Here is an 18,440-nt window from a genome sequence, read left to right as displayed (position 1 = left end):
TGCAGATTCCCCGGCTTTGCAGCCTCTCTTATGCCAACAACAGGTCTGTGGAGCTGGGGAATGGTGATATGCTATAGTCAGCCAATTCACAGCAATTGGGAGAGAGCACAAGGATCCGTACAGATAGGGCACTAAAAGCATCTACTAGAGTCATCTTCATGTTATAACTCCTGGATATGAGAACTACATGTTATTCTCCCCTGTAGTCTCCTTAGTCCTCCTAAACACCATAGAAGCAACGGCTTGTGATCTAACTTATTCAAGTTCTGATGAAGCAATCCCCAAGTTTTCATTCATTTGAATTCATTGTCATTGATAGTAACAGATTCTTGTAATGGCCTTAGCTATAATCTCTCTCCACTATGTAATAGAGAACCAGAGTAAGAGGCTCAGAGGAAGAAAGATGGAGAACTTCATACTACAAGTTACTGAAATCTTGGTTGCCCTGCCAATTCAAAAGATGTCTGAAGAGCAATGTTTAAATTTAGGAGAAGCAAATTATTGTGGAATACTAAGGCAATCATGAGAAAGAGAAGAACTTTTGTATGTTGTATTCAGTTTTATTACCCTTTTTAATATTACAAAAGTAATATATGAATGCAGTAAGCAAAAACAATGTACAAATGAATAGCAAAAGTCTATTTCCATCATGTTGGCTTTTCATTCCATTCCCTAAAACAAAATACCATCAATGTTTTCTAGAGGTTATATCTAAAAATAATTTATAGTATTTTGTTTGGTTTGGGTTTTTTTGTTTGTTTTTCGAGACAGGGTTTCCCTGTATTGTTTTGGAGGCTGTCCTGGAACTCACTCAGTAGACCAGGCTGGTATTGAACTCAGAGATCTGCCTGCCTCTGCCTCCTGAGTGCTGGGATTTAAGGCATGTGCCACCAACGCCTGGCTCTAAAAATAATCGAAGTTTTATATAAATATTCACATATGTTTGTTTTTATGTATAAGTATATATAAGACCACAATTTATATGTATATATATGTGTGTGTGTGAGAGAGAGAGAGAGAGAGAGAGATTTTATATACAAAGATACCGCAGTATATAGAATGCTGTCTACTTTGTGTTTCCACAAATCATATATCTTGCAAGTCGTACTCCATCAACATGTTTTATCTATCTTACCACCTATAGAGATTACAATGTATTTAACCTGTTATTTTGCTAGCTTTCAGCCTTGAAAAATAATGGCTCAGTTACCACAGATTGTGCCACTAGAATATAGATATTCATATTCATTTCTTTGTGTACATGATTTTAGCAAGTGTACCCTTCCTTCTGAGTATGATACCAGCATCCCAGACAGCGGCGTGGCTACTAGATTCCTTCCATCTACATTAAATCATATGTCTTTCACCCTAGGTGACGCTCTGCATCCTCTGCCCACTTGTTCAATCTTTCTTCCAGAATATGACTTATAATCAGAAAAGATAGACATTGTCACAATTGAAAAAAAAGACACATGCAATTTCCAACCACAGAACACAGTAATAGCAAGTTCTAAGATTGACGCTGATACATAATTTAAATAATAGGATAAGTATGTTGAAAGGAGCAGAAAACCTGAATCTTGTTCAGAATTTAAGAGGCTTGGTGCTAACAGTGTGTCCAATTTGAGTTTCTTTCAGAGACAGAAATTTTCCAGAAAAGCAACTTGCTATTCCTTTTTTTCCAGAATTCCATATATGAATACAGTGTATTTACATCATCCACATCCCTCCTCTCCCCTCTCCAACTCTCCTGTGTCCTTTAAGCTACCTACTCTCACATTCATGACCTTGTTCTAAACTTATTAGTGTCACACACACACACACACACACACACACACATTCAAAATCTACTGAATCCCATTAGTGTTGCTTTGTGTACATATGTTCGGGGCTGACCACTAAGATTGGGAAACCTACTGGGTGGGGGACATCTCTAGAGAGAACTGATTCTCCCTCCTTCAGTAACTGTTGTTGCCTACAGCTCTTCATCCTAGGGGCAAGCCCTTGTGGAAGTTTGCCCACACATGCTGATGTTTCAGCTGGTATGGTCTTGCGCAGACATTCATAATATTGACAGGCCATGGGTACAGCTTCCCCATCATGTATAGATGACACTAGCTAGCAGTTGTCCTGGTCCTGTGACTCTTACAATCTCCCCACCCCTTCTTTGAGGTTGCATGAGCCTCAGGTTAGGGGTTCTGTTGTAGATGACCCAAGTAGGGACAGACAGTCATGTTCTCTGCATTTTGACAAGCTACGGATCTCTGTAGCAGTTTTCCGTAGTATCTTAAAAGAGAAGCTTCTTCAGCGGAAGATGAAAACTGTGCTATTCAGTAGGTTCAAAGATAACTAAGTATTTTACCTGCTTCTTGGCCGGGTTTAACAGTGCCAGGCATGTATTCCCTCCTGTTGAGTGGGCCTTAAGCCCAATTAGACAGCTGTTGGATCTCTCCAACACATAAATGTTACTTATATGTTGTGTGTGTTCTGTACCAACCCTATTTTCCTAAAGTGCCTTTTGTCTCTTTGTTTGCAGTGAAGTACATGAGAGAAGCCACACCGTACGTGAAGAAAGGATCCCCCGTGTCTGAGATAGGGTGGGAAACGCCTCCACCTGAGTCGCCTAGATTAGGGGGCGGCTCTGCAGACCCTCTGTCATCCCAATCCTTCTCCTTCCATAGAGATCGGAAAAGCATCCCCCTGAAGATGTGTTACGTCACCCGGAGCATGACTTTGCCTGACCCTGAAAACAGGTAATGGGGAAAACTTTCCTGACCTTTGAGGTTGTGAGAGAAGTGGCCATGTTGTGCTTGTGTCAGAAAAAAAAAACTCCACATCTCTCATGAATAGAACGAAAGGTCCTCCCACCCTCCAAGCATGGGGAAGATACACATCGAAAGAGGGAGACTATATTCCATCCAGGGTCCCTCCATCCTCCCATTCTTTATCATCATGATGTAAATGCACTTGACAGGGTTTCTATGTAGAAGGGAGAATTGGAATCAGGATCCCGGTATCTTTCATGGTTTGTTCACTGTGATTCTATGAGATTTTAGGAAAGTTCCCCAAACCTCCGTGTTTTGTTTTGGTCTTCTGTAAGATTGGAATAGTTGAAATAGATGCCATGGGAATAGTTGAAATAGATGCCAGCTTGTGAGGGCTAATTGGAGAAATCCCATGAAGTGCTTGGCACTGGAATGAGTATGCACTACAATGGCACGTGTCAGAATGTTAGTAAAAGGAAGACCTACCTGCCTGGGCTCCAGCATCCTCAATGGTGGCCTAGGAGGGTCAAATGGCAGAAGGACCTAAGCTCTTTTCTCCCATAAGAGGGTAAGAAATGGCATCACTTTGAGATTGCTGGGCTCTTTTCCAAAGTCCATAAGTGACTCTGAATGGCATAGGATAGACAGTCTACCTAATAATCCAGGGCTCTCTGGATCAAAGCAAAGATGAAGCAAAAGTTTATGGTCTCTTTTCACTCCAAGATTATCTGACCACAAAAATACACAAGTTATAGGAAAAGGTGTCAAAGGGTGCAATTAAGCAGAGAAGAGGGAGGAGGGAAAGAGACAGAGACTGAGGACTGAGCCAGCAAATGGGGACTCTTGGTGGCCTTTGCATCCACATTAAAGTGCTAAAAGTAGAAACAGTTCTACTGGTCGTTCTTCACAACATGTGTGGGACAGCTGTAACTCCTACGAATGGGAAGTGTTTGGCTAGGTCCACAGTTTCTGATGGGAAAGAGCCAATGTGATTTGGGGCAGGGAGGAAACTGACTCCTTGCCTCCTAACTCCATGTGGGTTTCAGTTCTCATCCCAGGAAGTTCACCCTAAAGGAGCTGCTAGGTCCCATCTGGCTCCAACCACCTGTCACATCCCACTGCCCTCCTTCCCAGCCCCCTCCCCTATGTTGCTCATAAGAGAGAGGCAGCAAGCAGCATTGAGAGAAGAGTCAGGCCAGGTGGAGTGAGGGGGTGGTCCTTCCCTGTTCTGTTTTCTTCTCTCTCCACTGACTCTCCGGGCCTGTGGTTGATTTCCTGACTGCTCACAGTTTCCTCCTCCCTTGGGTCCAGCCCACCTAATCAAGTAAGTCCTTTCTCCCGAGAATCTAATGTCAAGGTTTCACAATAATCTGGGGTGTGCTCATCTTGTACTGAGTTTGATGTTAATTCCCTTAGTCCAGCAATTGCCAAGTCACAGCTTACAGATACACTCTACTCATACATGTTTCTTTTACTGAATATTGTGAAATTTCATATTTCAAAGATATGTTTTTACATTCCAATAAATAAATAAATAAAGTGGCTAATGTTGGGTACATACTACTGTAGGCAGGGCTCTAAGTAACAGGAGCCCAGAAGTAGTTTATCCTTTGACAGGGGCATTGATGCTCTTTCTCATTCCTGTTGTTCAGACTTAGGGGATTCACAGGATTTCTTGCCTGGTCCTTCATATTACCTGCTTAATGTCGGACATCTAACACATGTTAGTGTTCCTAACAGCTGTCTGCGATATAAGTGTTGTCCCCATTCTATAAGCAAAACAGAAAACATTGGGAAGATAAAGAAATGTCCAGAACCATCATAGAAGTTATGAATACCTTGGAGAAAAAGTTTATGAAGGATTTTTTTCTGTTGTTCTTCTAGCAATAGACTTAGATGCTGTAACATGTGTGACCTATGAGCGGCATGAGGTCAATCAATTATCGAGACTATTTTGAGAAACCTAAGGCTTTAGTAATTCTGGAAATTCCATTATGTGTGTCTGTCCAGAGAGGAGAATGGATTTTTTAAGCTTAATTCCACTGCTGTTTAAGTCTTCCACTGATGAGTTATCTGCACAGCATCCTGGGTGGGAGAGGCAAAGCCTGTCCTGCTGGGATATGAGAAACAACAGGGCGAAATTAAAAATGAGGGTCCAGCTGAGACAGATGGTTCAGGAGGAGACATCAGGTGCAGATAGGTCCTGAACCGCTGCTACCAAAGAGATAAGGATGAGACTTGCCCCTAGTACAGGAAAAAGAAGAAAGAGGAAATGAATGTTTTACGGAGTTGCATCTGTATACTGGGAAGAATACAGCACCGCCAATCAGAAAAATAATATTGGCAAACCACAACTCCGTGGAGTACAAGAAACTCCTAACACAAAGTGATTTCAGACGTGCAAGGTGCATTGCCTGGCAGGGACCCACAAAACTAATGCAACAGAAAGCACCGATTTCAATCTTGATAGATGACAAGGTAAAATGCAGGGTGAGGAGTAGAAAACAGAACAAAGAAGGACTGATTTATACTGCAGACCAAAATTCACAAAAAAGCATTCAGTAGATTTAAACACAAGCCAAATAACAATACAGCAGCAGCTTGTATAGCAGAAGCTATAGAAAGAGCACTAAGAAACAGAAGTGTGATAGGGGAAGGTAATTTATTATGTCACTCTCAGTCCAAGATTAATCACGTAGCAAGCAAAAAGATGAATAAGGACATAGAAGCCTTGAATAGTATAATAAGGGTTTCCTTATTATCCTAAAGTTTATGTCTTGCAATTAGAGAATGCACTTTCGTTTTAAATGCACATAGAGTCTACAATCACAACACCGTGACACTCCCAACCCCATCTGATCTTAATACACACAGAACATACATACAACTGGACATAGAATACACCACAAAGAGAATGTGGTAGGTCCCATTAGGTAGAAATAATATGAACAAAATCCTCTGGCAGTAGTGGCCTGACACCAGAAAATTAAAAATAAAATCAATCTAAAATACCTTCCTTTTTTTTAACTGTTTCTGTAAGTAGCTCTTGGATCATAGAAGAAACACAGTAACTTCTAGTCAATAATTAAAATATAATAAGGGAGCTGGGCAGTAGTAGCACACACCTTTAATCCCAGCACTCGGGAGGCAGAGGCAGGCAGATCTCTGTGAGTTCGAGACCAGCCTGGTCTACAAGAGCTACATCCAGAACAGCCTCCAAAGCCACATAGAAACCCCGTCTCAAAAAAAAAAAAGAAAGGAAGGAAGGAAGGATAATAAGGGAAGGCAGTACTCAAGGTTAATGGTAAGGGAGAAAAGAGTGTGGGTACTGTCTGGCCACAGTCATGAAGACGTCTTAATTCTGCCACACCTACATCAAATTAAGCAAGAACTCATTGAATGCAGTTACCCATCCTTCACACACTCCATCACCACTTTATGAGTTTTGCTGAGGGCTGGGAGTTAAAATAAGCAGAAGAGCTGGGACTTTCGCCCAGCCTCGGCTGACACCAAACCAGTTTCTGAACCATCACCTCCATTGTCCCCTCCCTCAACACCTGACAGAACACTTCACCGGAACTGACAGCCAGGAGTTAATGGCCTCCCGGGTGCCAGAACATGAAAGCGGATTGACAAATGCCACCGACGTCTCAGGGGCTGATGCCCTCAGTGGGCGACACACAGTTGCTCACGGTTTGCATTAAAAGCTTTAATGCTCAATTTCTCAAACAGAAGCAGCCATAGAACAGCAGGCAAGATTGCTGCTCTTTCTATGGAAAAGGTCACCCAGCAGGCACCAAATCCACAAGAATTTCACTGCTAGTGGCTGTCAGTGAGGACAACATACTCTTTTCAAATGCTACCTCTTGACACATCCCCTGCTTTTCATGTTTAATTCTTGGCCTTCACACCCAGTGTCCTCATCCTGGCCACATCTCCAGTCCAACAAGGCATTTGGAGCCATGTCCTTTCTGGTGCTTTGTTTTTAGTTGGTTATGTTTCCAGCCCTCATTCTCCTAATTGATGGAATAAGAAACCTTGCCTTTATCCATCTGTTCAATCCATGGCCCCCGCATAATAATATTGGTATTCTTTGGTATTACATAGAAGTCCCAGTAAGCTTTGTATTGTCACTAATTGCCCAGCACTGGCCTCTATGTTCCAAACCTCACACTCCAGCAATCCTTAGGCATTTTGTCTAAGGCCAGTAGCTGCCTCCCTGTTATCTTCCCAAAGGTCCTTGTTTAAGCTCCAGCAAAAGGGACCCCTCCTGGACATAAATAACTCTTGCTACAACTTCCATACAGCTCTGCCCACTTATCTCAACTTTCTTAAAGGCTAAAAACTTTTTCTTACGAGCCTACCCAGTTCCTGAACTACAAGGTTCTTGAAATCAAAAGCATTCAACATTTCATTTTACGCTCCCAGCTTTTGGGAAATTTGTTCAGTACAAAGTAGATACTCAAGAATATTCTTCACTAATGTATAATAAACGTCATACTTATCTGTGCATTTTGGACATCCTTACTTCCTCAAAATTTTCCTTTGAAGAAAGCTTTCCACGGATAGTCTTGGATGTGAGAGGATGGATTAAAGCAACATCCTATCCCCATACATAGAAAAATTGGTGAAATTAGGACAATGTATTAATCAACCTGGTAGTGGTTGTGGGCAGCTGCATCAATACAAGCAGTGTTATGAGACATGCGTCACCACCTTGTGAACTACACAACAGAGTTCACTGTATATTTCATGGGTAAAGTACAAGGAGATACGCTCAACCTGTTTTGGAAACCAGCATGTGTTTCCATGCACGGTGCTCGGGTGAGAAGCTCACCAAGGTTCTGTTCAGGATCCAGATGGAAGTGTCTATTTGGCACAGTGACTCACAGAGGTGGGATCAGGTGTGCCTTGTAGGACACACTTGGATTTCTTTTCACAAAGCACTATCCGTGACGTCACCATAAGTCAGGAGCTAAACTTCAGAAAATGAGAAAGTAGATTTAGGGGCCTGCAAGAATGGATCCATCTCTGAAAGGTTGACTCACATTAACCTAATCCAGAATCCACTTAAGTGATCAATGCCGCTGCCAAGCTAACAGGCGCGCTTGCAAGGGAGGATCTTGACATACTCCTACTGTGGACCTACTGCGTGAGAAGACAAATGCATATATAGGAGGAATACCAGAACACCAAGTTACTCCAACAGTGTTGACTTGCAAGGCTGCTAAAGCATGCATTTTCTCTATGCAGACTAGCTACATGAGAAGTTTAAGGACCACTGTAGTTGTTTGATGAGTTTGGAACCATGGGCAGATACATCTGAAGTGCTTCAAGTAAGAAAGATGGACCTGGTCTTTCTAGCATCTTTCCAAGGTGGCCATGATGCAGCATTTTTCCTTGCCAACCTGTTCCTCTGGGTGGTACATAAATAACTTGTGGTTTCCCGGTATGGTCCCCTGTCCTTTCATGGCTAATTAAACCTCTTGATTTCCTATGGTTCTTTTTCTGGTGAGAGTCAGAACAGAGCAGAGTTTGGGTTTGTTTATCACACTGAATCACTTCCTAGTCCTGGATCTCTGGGGTTGCTTTCATATCATTTTGTTCACTTAGAGTTTTAGAAGATCCCAAATACTTTAGCTCCATATTTGCAGACAAATAACATTTTAGTGACTACCAACAAAAGAATGAGGATTTTATTAGCTTAAATTTATTCCCTCCTTACCCCATACCTTATGCAGAACTCCCCACCATACTCATTAAACTTTGAATATTGTTGACAATTTCCCTCCTTAATTGCATTCAGAACAAAGATTCATGAGACACTTATATCTGTCTTTTCCCTCAAGATGAGTTCCCTATAAAGAGACTTTCCAAATACTTATTTTCTTGCTTTGTTTTGTTATTATTATTATTCTTGATTGGACATTAATGGTTGCTTCATAATGGAATCTGTTGCTCAGAGATCCTGTTTTATATTACATTTGAAAACAAGAGGAAAAGGTAAATGCAATGTATAGCTATGCTACATGAATTTAACACACTTCAAATATCTAAGATGGAGTCCAAATGAACTACATGATATATCACAGAGGGGATAAAATACAACTTGAAATTAAAAAGTATAGATTCAAGTCCTAATGCTGTCACTTATTTTCTTTTACTTCATTCCTTGTTCTCAACGTCTTTAGATGTATAAGGGAATATTTCTATGCCCAAGTCTTATGCTGAAACTTCATTAAGAGTTGGGATGCAGAGTGCTCAACCATGCATGAGACAGCTAAGTCCCTACCATGCCCCAAGGCTCAGGGACCATCAGGAAGGGGGTCAGATAGATTACTAAGAGTCAGAGGCTGAGGAAGTCCAAAGTGAAAGGGTATCTTCTGAACATGACAGCACTGTTGCAATTATGAACTCACAGCATCCGTGGTTTCCTGCAGAAGCCCTGTACCAAATCAAGTCAGTCGGCATTCTAGCATGGAGGAAAAAGGAGATCATGGGCCCCAACCCCCTAACTGAGAAATTATTGATAAGCAGTAATGTCTTGGGGGGGAGAATTGGTTTTCATTAAAGGTGCAGCTGACCAAGCCACAGTGGATTTGCTCATACCCATGAGTATGTGGGCAGCACAATTAGGACTCAGTGGGTTGTAAAACAAAAAAGGCACAATGTTGGAAATGGATAGGGAGGGGTAGGATGTATCCAGGAGGAATAAGGGGAAAGCATAGGGAGTGAATGTAATCAAAATACAGTTTATATATTCTGTATCTCAAAGAATTAATAAAAAGTTGTATTAAAAAGAGAGATGGGGACTGAAGGAAATAATTAGGTTTAAGGTCAGTCTCTCACACACAGAACTAGTGTCCTTCGGAAAGAGGCTTAAAAAGTGTGAAGGAGCTTGTCTGAGTTGTGTTCACATCCTACTGTCTTGTAGAAGTGTTTCGAGTGATGAATTAAAGTATTTGCTAGAAGAAATCCCTAAACAAAGGGTTGAATATGTATCACTGCTTCTCTTGACTGCTTATGGTAAAGCACAAGAAGAAAGAAAGAAATCAAGGATGAAATGTGTAACCAAAAGGGATGGATAACTTAAATATTTTTGAAAATTCTCAGCCTAGCTGTGCTGTAAGATTGAAAAAGGATATTCAGAAAGAATACACAGGACATGGTCAAGTGAACTTTTGGTAAAGAGGTTGGTATGGACATGACTCAATGAGATAGTTACATAAAGACCTGGAAGACAGTTCAGAGATCTTGTAGTACCTTGTAGGCCCAGATTGCTGAGGCCTAGAGAAGAGAACAATTACAAAGCTCTGTTCCTTGCACGATTTATGATCCAATACCCCGATTGCCCCAGATGATGCTCAAGCCTCTATCGTTCTGCATCTCCATGGGTGCATACACTATGAATCCATGGCCACCTCCACCTACATTTCAAATGATGGACTGCAAAGTTCTCAGACCCAAGCCACAGGGTGAGACCACTGCAGAGACCTCCTACTAAGACAATTCTCAATGAGGTCATGAAGACACAGCAGAGATTGCAGACCAGTGCACTCACCAGCACACAGCTCCAACATAGTAAGCTTTAGGCAAGTGACTTCATTGCCTAAGACCTTCCATGTGGTCTATTTCAGGAAAATCATGGGAGATGGGGTCATCTGGAGACTGGGGTCCTAAACCCCAACTGAATATGTGAAGAGAGGAAGACTCAAAGATATTCTGAAGACTTATGATATAATGTTACCTTGCTGGGTTTGGATTTGAGTAGGACCTGCTGCTACTGTTGTCTTTCCCGATTCTCCCATCTGGAATAGGGACATTTATCTTAAGTCTGCCTTACCACTGTGTTTTACAAACATGGGTCTTTCTTGATTTCTCTGTCTCACAGTTGGAGGGGAATTTGTCTTAGGGTGTAACAAATCCTCATCTCACCAGAGTCAGAGTTGGATATCTAGATGAGATTTCTGACTTTAGGCTTTAAGTTGGTGCTAGAACAAGTTAAGATTTGGGAGACCAGTGGGATTGAGTATAATTTCTACCTAACACAGGCATGTATTTTGAGGGATCAGGGGCACAGCTGTTAAATGTTTATCTCCCCCAAATTTGTATGGTGAAACCTAATCATCTGTTTAATATTATTAAGATGTCGAGCTTTTGCGAAGTGAATAGAAGGTTAATGATTGAAATTAATGGCCACATAAGAGTATTCAAGAAGTCTGTTCACTCCTGCTGCATACACTAGCCATTATCTGTGAAGAGCAGATATACACTACACACCAAATCAGCCAGATCCTTGATCTTAGACTCCCCCAGGTTCAGAACTGTCAGTACTAAAGTTCTGACGCTTTTAACTCCCCAGTCTAAGATATTCTAGTTTATCTCGGCATTCTAGCCATGTGTTTGTGATGACCCGATGGCTTAATGTTGACAACCTCTGATTGTTATTAGGACAACAATGTCGTAATGTAGATTTCAATCAAAATGTCTTCATCAGTGGGTGCAAGGAAAGCGTAGGAGTTCTGTTATAGTGTTGTGGTTGCTTTGTTTTTATTTCTTCCTTTTTGCTCAAAGAGCAGAGAACTTTCCAGGTCATGTCCCCAAGCTGTTGAGCAGAGATTTATTTCACAGGAAAACACTCTTTCACAGAGATTTTTAAGGCTGCTGAAATTGCTGACTTTTTGCAAAGACCCACGTTCTAATTTCTCAACTCGTAGTCTCCAAAGAACTTAAGTATTATCCATGTGTCAAATTCCAAGTCCTCGGCCAGGCTCTGTAGCACAGGCCTGTAAAATCAGCTGAAGGGAAGCTGAAGGGAGAGGACCACAATTGCAAGGTCTGCCCGAACTGCAGAACAAGTTCAAGGCTAGCCTTATCCGCTTAAAGGAGAGCCTGTCTTGGAATCAAAAACTTAAAACTGTAAGACATAGGGACATGGCTCAGTAGCAAATTTCTTGCCCTCATATGTATGAGGACCTCAGTCTGATCCCCAGGACAGAGAGTAAAATGAAATCTTAAGTCCTCAACCTAGGCCTTCCTCCCTCCCTCTGCCATCCACTGTCACACCCCATTCCACTTCCTAAGAGATGCCTCATGGCCACTTTCAACATTCAGCATTTCTGTGTTCCATCCTCTAGTTTATTTGTGACACCTGTCAATTTTCCTCTTTCTGCAAAATGACAGTTGTCTTAAAACCCAAACAAATGTAGGTCTTGGTGTTAGTAATAAAGGGGTTTCTGTATCTGTGGAGAAGATGAATTTTCAGGCTCTACATCTAGAATCTTCCTCAAGCATGCTATATATATGTGTGTGTGTGTGTGTGTGTGTGTGTGTGTGTGTGTGTGTGTGTGTGTGTGTAGTAAGAATCAGGGTTCTTTTTCTTTAACTCTTTCTCTTATTTGGGTGTTTTGATGTATTCCAATTTGTTGCTCTTGTTTTGTTTTGTTTTGTTTTTCATTACAACTCCTTAGACACCTGGCTGTTTTCTAACCAGAGACAAGAAAAGTGTAGAGCCAGATGGGAAGGGAAAAGAGGAAGAACTAGAAGGAGTGGGGGAGGGGAAACCGTAATCAGAACATATTTCATGGGGAAAAAAGTCTATTTTTAATAAAAGAAAAAAGAGCCGATGTTACAATGTCTCAATTACAACTTAAAGAATAAGTTCAATATTTAATATTAAAGCTAAAATTCATTCATATCTGCAGTCCCAGCTACAAGAGAAGTTGAGGCAGGGGGATTATGTGAACTCAGGAGTTGGAGACCAGTCTGGGTGAAATATCAAAATCCTCACTTGGAAATCACTAGCATTTTATTGTTGGAAGATACCAAACCCCGAGAAGCCCAGCAGATCTCAGCTAGCGACTGGACCGGAAGCCGAACTCCAGGAAAAGAGAGCGAGACTTCCTGTGCGCTGTCTTTTATGCCTTCCCCGTACGCCCTAGCCATGCCCAAAAGTGGGCTTGGCTAGTGACGTAGTTCCGCCTACGTACGTATACGTCTTTACGTCCAGCCGTATACGTCTTTAGTCCTGCCTAAAGTGGGTGTGGTTAGCGGTGTGGTAAACCGCCCTTTTATTACCTCATCTGTATGCGCCTCTAGTAAGTCACATGTTTAATGGCGGCATCAGACTTCCTCCTACATTTTATTGTTGAAAAGTACCACATTTGATCTAAAATCATACCCTTTTCCCTACCACCAATGCTACCACGTGGGTCCTGCACATTCCCTGTCTTATCGTCTGCCTACCACCCAGCTACCAGCTGCCTGTCTACCAAATTGCGTTATCACCTAGACGAAGCCAACTGAGATACTTTGTTGCTGGAGAAAGGAAAGGGGAATGAATCAAGTTTAAGTATGGCTGCATTTATATAAAAATAAAATGATAGGGGAAATTGTAGAGACCAATAGATGAAGACATCTGACATTGACCTCTGGTCTCGATGCATACAAATACACGTATATGTATATACAGGTGCACACTCCCACAAATACTACATACAAAAAGGGTGATTATAATAAAAACCAGGCAGTTTAAAATAAATTGGAATTAAAAGATTGATTTTTAAGTAGTAGTTATTCCTCATTTATTTTATGGCCTGTCTGTAGGCCTGGCTAGCACTGTCATGACTGAAATCCTGGGTATCTGTGGACATTATTCAGTTGCTAATGTCTCCCTCTACTCTGACTGTCATCTCTCTACATCTCCTGGAAGGATGCTGGAATTCCTGCTTCATTTTCTGGATTCTCTATTGCTCTGTCACATTTGTTTCAACTTGGTTTTTACATTTCTCTTGTTCACTTTGTTTACATTTCAGCTAGCAGAGTGGGGCTCTTTCCATTGTCTGATGTCCCCCTTTCATAGAATTTTCTTCTTGTTTTGTTGACATCGCGTTGTTCTGTTAGCTCTTGGAGACCATTAATTAGCTTATTTTTACTGTGCTCTTTGCTCTTTTTTTTTTCTGCTGCTTGATTGCTTGCTTGCTTTGGAAGCATTTTCATCTTCCCTGTTGGAGGCTGTCCTCAAATGTCTGCTGATTCCTTGTTATCTGTTCATTATTTAGATGAAGGGAGACTAAGACACCTACTAAAGCCTGTGTGACTCTGTAGAGTTGTAGTTATCTCTGGGCAAGCTTCCCATGGGAAGAGGCTACCCCTGACGCTGACGTGGATGTGTTTAGAAGATTTATTTTTTCTGGGTCTATTCATGTACTCCAGAATGAATCTCATTCTTTGCATGTGGATGGGGAATGAAGAGCCAGAGCCTACCTGTCTGCCATTGTTCTGAAAATCCCAACATTTAGCACATAGATAGCACTGGGGACTCTTATTTTCAGTCCTAATCCTCTCAGGAGGTTCTGTGTCAGGCAGCTCCAATACTCCTAGCTGGCATTCTCTGTGCCCATTAAGTTATAACTCCCTCCAGTCAGTTACCTCATTCACTGCTGCCTGCCTTTCCAATGCATACTGAAATATTGCCTCTCTCCTTCTCCAGTGAGTTTAGACCTGCTTTGCTGGGCTCTTAGGAAGGAGAGGTTAATGTGCATGACCAAGCCACACTGTGCTTTGTTTAACAAGAATCTTAGCATAATTTATATATCTGTATATACAGCAAGTGCACAAAAGGTTCAGTATGATGAGCTTAAAAGCATCTCGTAGCTCTGATATTTTTTAAAGAAGATCTACTTCCTTCATAAATAAACTTTAGCATTCACACTAATTATCATACATTTTTAATCAGAGAGATATGAATTAGTAAGGTTTCTGTAACAACAGACTGCTATCTTAAAAACATCTCTGGTTTGCCTTGAGAAAGAGTTCAGAGGTCTCACCAAGCAAGATTCCACGATTTCATCAATACACAGACTCACAAATCCACAGGAACATATGAGTTCATTTCAGTTCATTCCTGTATAGGAAGTGCCCCATTCCAGGAAATTTTCAGTTTCCCCTCTTGTAAGAGCTTTTGGAGAGGTTGAACTTGGCCATCTGGGTGCTGGAGGATTTTTGCTAATGTTGACTCTCAAAATACAGGTCTTGTCCCTTTGCTCTTGATCCATTAATTGAACTCCATTTGGTTTGCAAATAGCTGCCCTAAGGATTTTCCAGCAGAGATAATGATGGCTCTGAAAATAACCCCAGACTTATGCAGAGATCCTCCATTCAGACAGGTATCACCTGCGATGGTGAGTCAACAGTGGGCTAGGGACTCACACACTGAGACCTTGTTCTCTTTCCACGGGTGCCGAAATTGGTTTTCCTTAGCGCAGAAAGTAGCTGGGGCACAAATCACCATGGATACATTTAGTGATGCCTGCTTGAACGTGTAAGGTTGGTGCCACCTTCCTTTCTAAATAATGCTAGAATGGGAGTTTTGGTGCTGCTGACTCATTGGATTTGAGTTGCTGGATTTGAGTTTTGTTGTTCATCTATTTTGTTTGAGTTTGGTTTGGGGGACAGAGTTGCATTCTGCTGCCAAGCTGGCCTTGGATTTGCAATATTCTCACCTTTGTTTATTTAAGTTCTATGCTATGTGTCATGTTTTGCTTTTTGCATTTGTTCCATATCTAACAGTAGCATTAGGCACCCGTGATTAAATGCAGAAGAGCAATCAAGAGAATATTAGTCCCAATCCTAGGATACAGGGTTATCCTTGAACAATCCACAAGACAGCACCTAACATGGGGGTCGTCTTGTTACCTGAACAACATCTCCATGCTGTGCCCAAATTCTGAACCCCAGAATCACCAAGATACCCATTCCAAAGCAAAAGCAAAGAGTCTTTTATTATTTAATGAGTTAACTGCATTAACTCAGGTCTTCTGTCCCTCTGACATGGTGGGCAGGTAGGAGTGAGAAGGACTCAAGATAGCAACAAGGTGGGGAAATTATTGGGTAGAGCAAGGGGAGTGTCTAGGGGTCTGCAACAGTTTCAGGATTGGTGCACTTCCAGGCTTGGGTGACCTGGACCTGTCCTGTGTTGATTGGTCAACTGGTTGCTACAGCTTATAGTCCCTCCCAGGGCAGTTGCTATGCTCTACATGCCACTGTTATGCCACTGCCGTAAAACATGTCCAGAGTCCACTTCTGGTTGGTTCCTTGCCACATGGAGGGTATCTGACCTCCTACTGACTGGGAGGTTGGGCAAGGTTAGAAAGTTCAGCACATTTTGCTGAGTCAGAGGTCTACATCTTGCTGGGTCTTTTCTGCAACCTGTCATGGCTACCAAAACAGGGGGCTGGGTGAGGACCTGGTCCCTTCATTGGTATGTGAACCCCATCCCACTCAAGCGATATGTACTTGAATAGAGTAAGTCAGAAGGGAGCCATACTGAAAGAGGCAGCACATACCCAGATCTTAGCAGCAGTGAAAAGTTATTACCACCCCCAGGCTTAGGAGGCAACAGAGCCCTGAAACTGGGAGACTCCCAGCTGGGATTAAGGACAGACCACTGCTCTAAGGTTCCCTTCTTCTGTTTTATATCCCCTATTGATGTTTCCAAGTAGCTACACATAAATGAAAGCTAGAGCCCAGAAAGCCCAGTACCATCACTCAGTTGATAAAATTTGGGATCTTGGAACACAGAGCAAGGCAAAGAATCTGGAGGCAAAAACATTAAAAAAAAACATCCTAAGAAGTATAGTGTATTTATAGTGAGACCATGCTTCAAAAAGCAAAGAAAAATATTGAATTCTGCCCCTTTTATGATCAGTCTGCCAGACAACACAAGTGTTGACTAGTTAAAAGATGTGATCAATCCAAATCCCGACTTCATTAGAGACATCACCATGGATGGCCCTAATAGACTATGTATAGATTCTTGTTTCATAATAGGAAGTCACACTCCATCGTAGAGTTTCAATAAGGATTTCTTTTAAAACTGGTGTTGTGAAGGATGTCTGTAATTGATGGTGGAAAGATCAGAAGTTCAATTCCAGCTTCAAGTTACATAGTCCAGGCTAACCTTGGCTAAACGAGACCCCTCCCTCTCTTTTGTTTCTCTGTGTAGCAGCCCTGGTTATACTGGCCTCAGACTCAATATCCTCCTGCCTCTGCCTCCTGAGTTCTGGGATTAAAGGTGTGTGCTACCACACACCCTCTTAACCAAAGCAAAAAGATTTATTTTAACCAGTATGAGGCTTAGAAGAAATGACAGTTAATTTGGGGAAGCTGAAAGCTATAGGAATGTAATATAGCAGGGAGTGGTCCAGGTTCCAGACCTCTAAATGGGCTTGGAATGGGTTGTTGTACTCTCTGGGAAGAGTAGAAGAGACCTAAAAGGAACTTCTTCCATAATGGCAAAGCCATGTGCAGCAGAAGACACAGTTAAGAAGGCTGCTGTCACCACACAGAGCCAGCTTTGGTATTGAAATGTCTACAAAAAGGGACTGCCTAGAGAGAGAGATGGAAGGAGAAGTGTGTATAAGCCCAGCGATGATACATTAGTGGAAATCAAACCTGTCTGCCACAAAATCGTAGTGCTAATTCTCCTTCCTCTGAAGTGACGAAGCGTTCACCCCCTCCCATGCGTACTTTCACTCCCGGTGTGGTGTGCTTTCTTTTTCCATCTGGAATAAAAAGCTCCCCTTGTCCCTGTTATGAAACACATAGTAAATGCCAAGTACTGCCATTTGTTTTCATCACCGTATTATTAAACATTCAGACCACTGGAAAATGTTTTCTCGTGTTACCTGGAAACGAAACACTAGATCCAGAAGTTAAAACTCATGGAGCTATTTTCTCAAGCCTCTGACAATATTTTTTTTATCTCTTGCATTATACAGTCATGAAAAGATGATTAACTTTCAGGCCAGGCCAACCCAGGCTTAAGCACTTGCTTTTCCATTTATTATCAGAGAAACTTTTAACAATTGGCTTCTTGGAATTTGTTTTCAATATGTGAGGGATTGATCATGCCTCTATGTACATACAATAGATAAATTAAACAAGAAGACATTAGTCTCACACACAGCATCCAGTAAACACTTAGCAAGTGTCATCTTGTCTTGTTTCCCTCTTCTTAGAAAATAAATTACCTTGCACTACTCAAAACATCAAAGGATCCTTCTAGTGTGAAGAGATGCTAAGAATTTTTTAGGTCCTGACAAGTGTTGGATAAGCCTGTTTTTTTTTAATGAATTGACAATTATAAAACATTGTTTCAGTTGATGAAAACCACAGCATGATTTTATCAGTTTCTGTCTGATCTTACTTCGATGAGGCTGGCATTCTGAAGCATAGAGTCAGTTTGCAAATAGCACCTTTCTTTTCTCCAGGAAGCATGGGTGTAGGCGTTGACTCGATGCACTACAAAGAGGTGTAGAATCCTACTAAGGCCACATATGCTCTTACAGAAACACCCCAATACATTCTGAAGACACAGTTTCCTACACTGCTATCAGACAAGCAAGGAGGTTGGTCATAATAAGCAGGGACCCAAGCCAGTGGAGAAACTTGAACCCAGGTGATCCTGCTGATATCAGAAGAGTCCCACAGTCCTGGTAGCTTTCAAGATTTTCAGACCTTCTGTTTCTGTACATGGTGTCAGGGTAACGTTTGTGTCCAACCAGTAACACAGAACATGTGTTTTGGACATTTCTCTCCTGTTCTACAGATGTTACCATTCTGTCCACTCCTTCCTTCTGTTTCCATCTCGAGGGGGTCAACTATTCTATTTTG

The 18,440-nt window shown here is 41.8% G+C and overlaps 1 protein-coding gene across 1 annotated transcript in view; it reads left to right on the top strand.

Annotated features, from left to right (window-relative positions):
* The window catches only part of Sntb1 (syntrophin beta 1), a 235,961-nt gene that overhangs the window by 103,930 nt on the left and 113,591 nt on the right, over window positions 1–18,440 (top strand). The window contains exon 2 of the mRNA XM_005082728.4: window positions 2,537–2,753. Coding sequence (XP_005082785.1) covers window positions 2,537–2,753 — 217 coding nt within the window. The remainder of the gene's footprint in view (window positions 1–2,536; window positions 2,754–18,440) is intronic.

This window comes from Mesocricetus auratus, unplaced genomic scaffold (genome assembly GCF_017639785.1).
Source record: "Mesocricetus auratus isolate SY011 unplaced genomic scaffold, BCM_Maur_2.0 Super-Scaffold_100023, whole genome shotgun sequence".
Classification (NCBI taxonomy): Eukaryota; Metazoa; Chordata; class Mammalia; order Rodentia; family Cricetidae; genus Mesocricetus; species Mesocricetus auratus.
The sequence above is the reverse complement of the archived record's forward strand: the minus strand, read 5'-3'. Positions and strand labels throughout refer to the sequence as shown.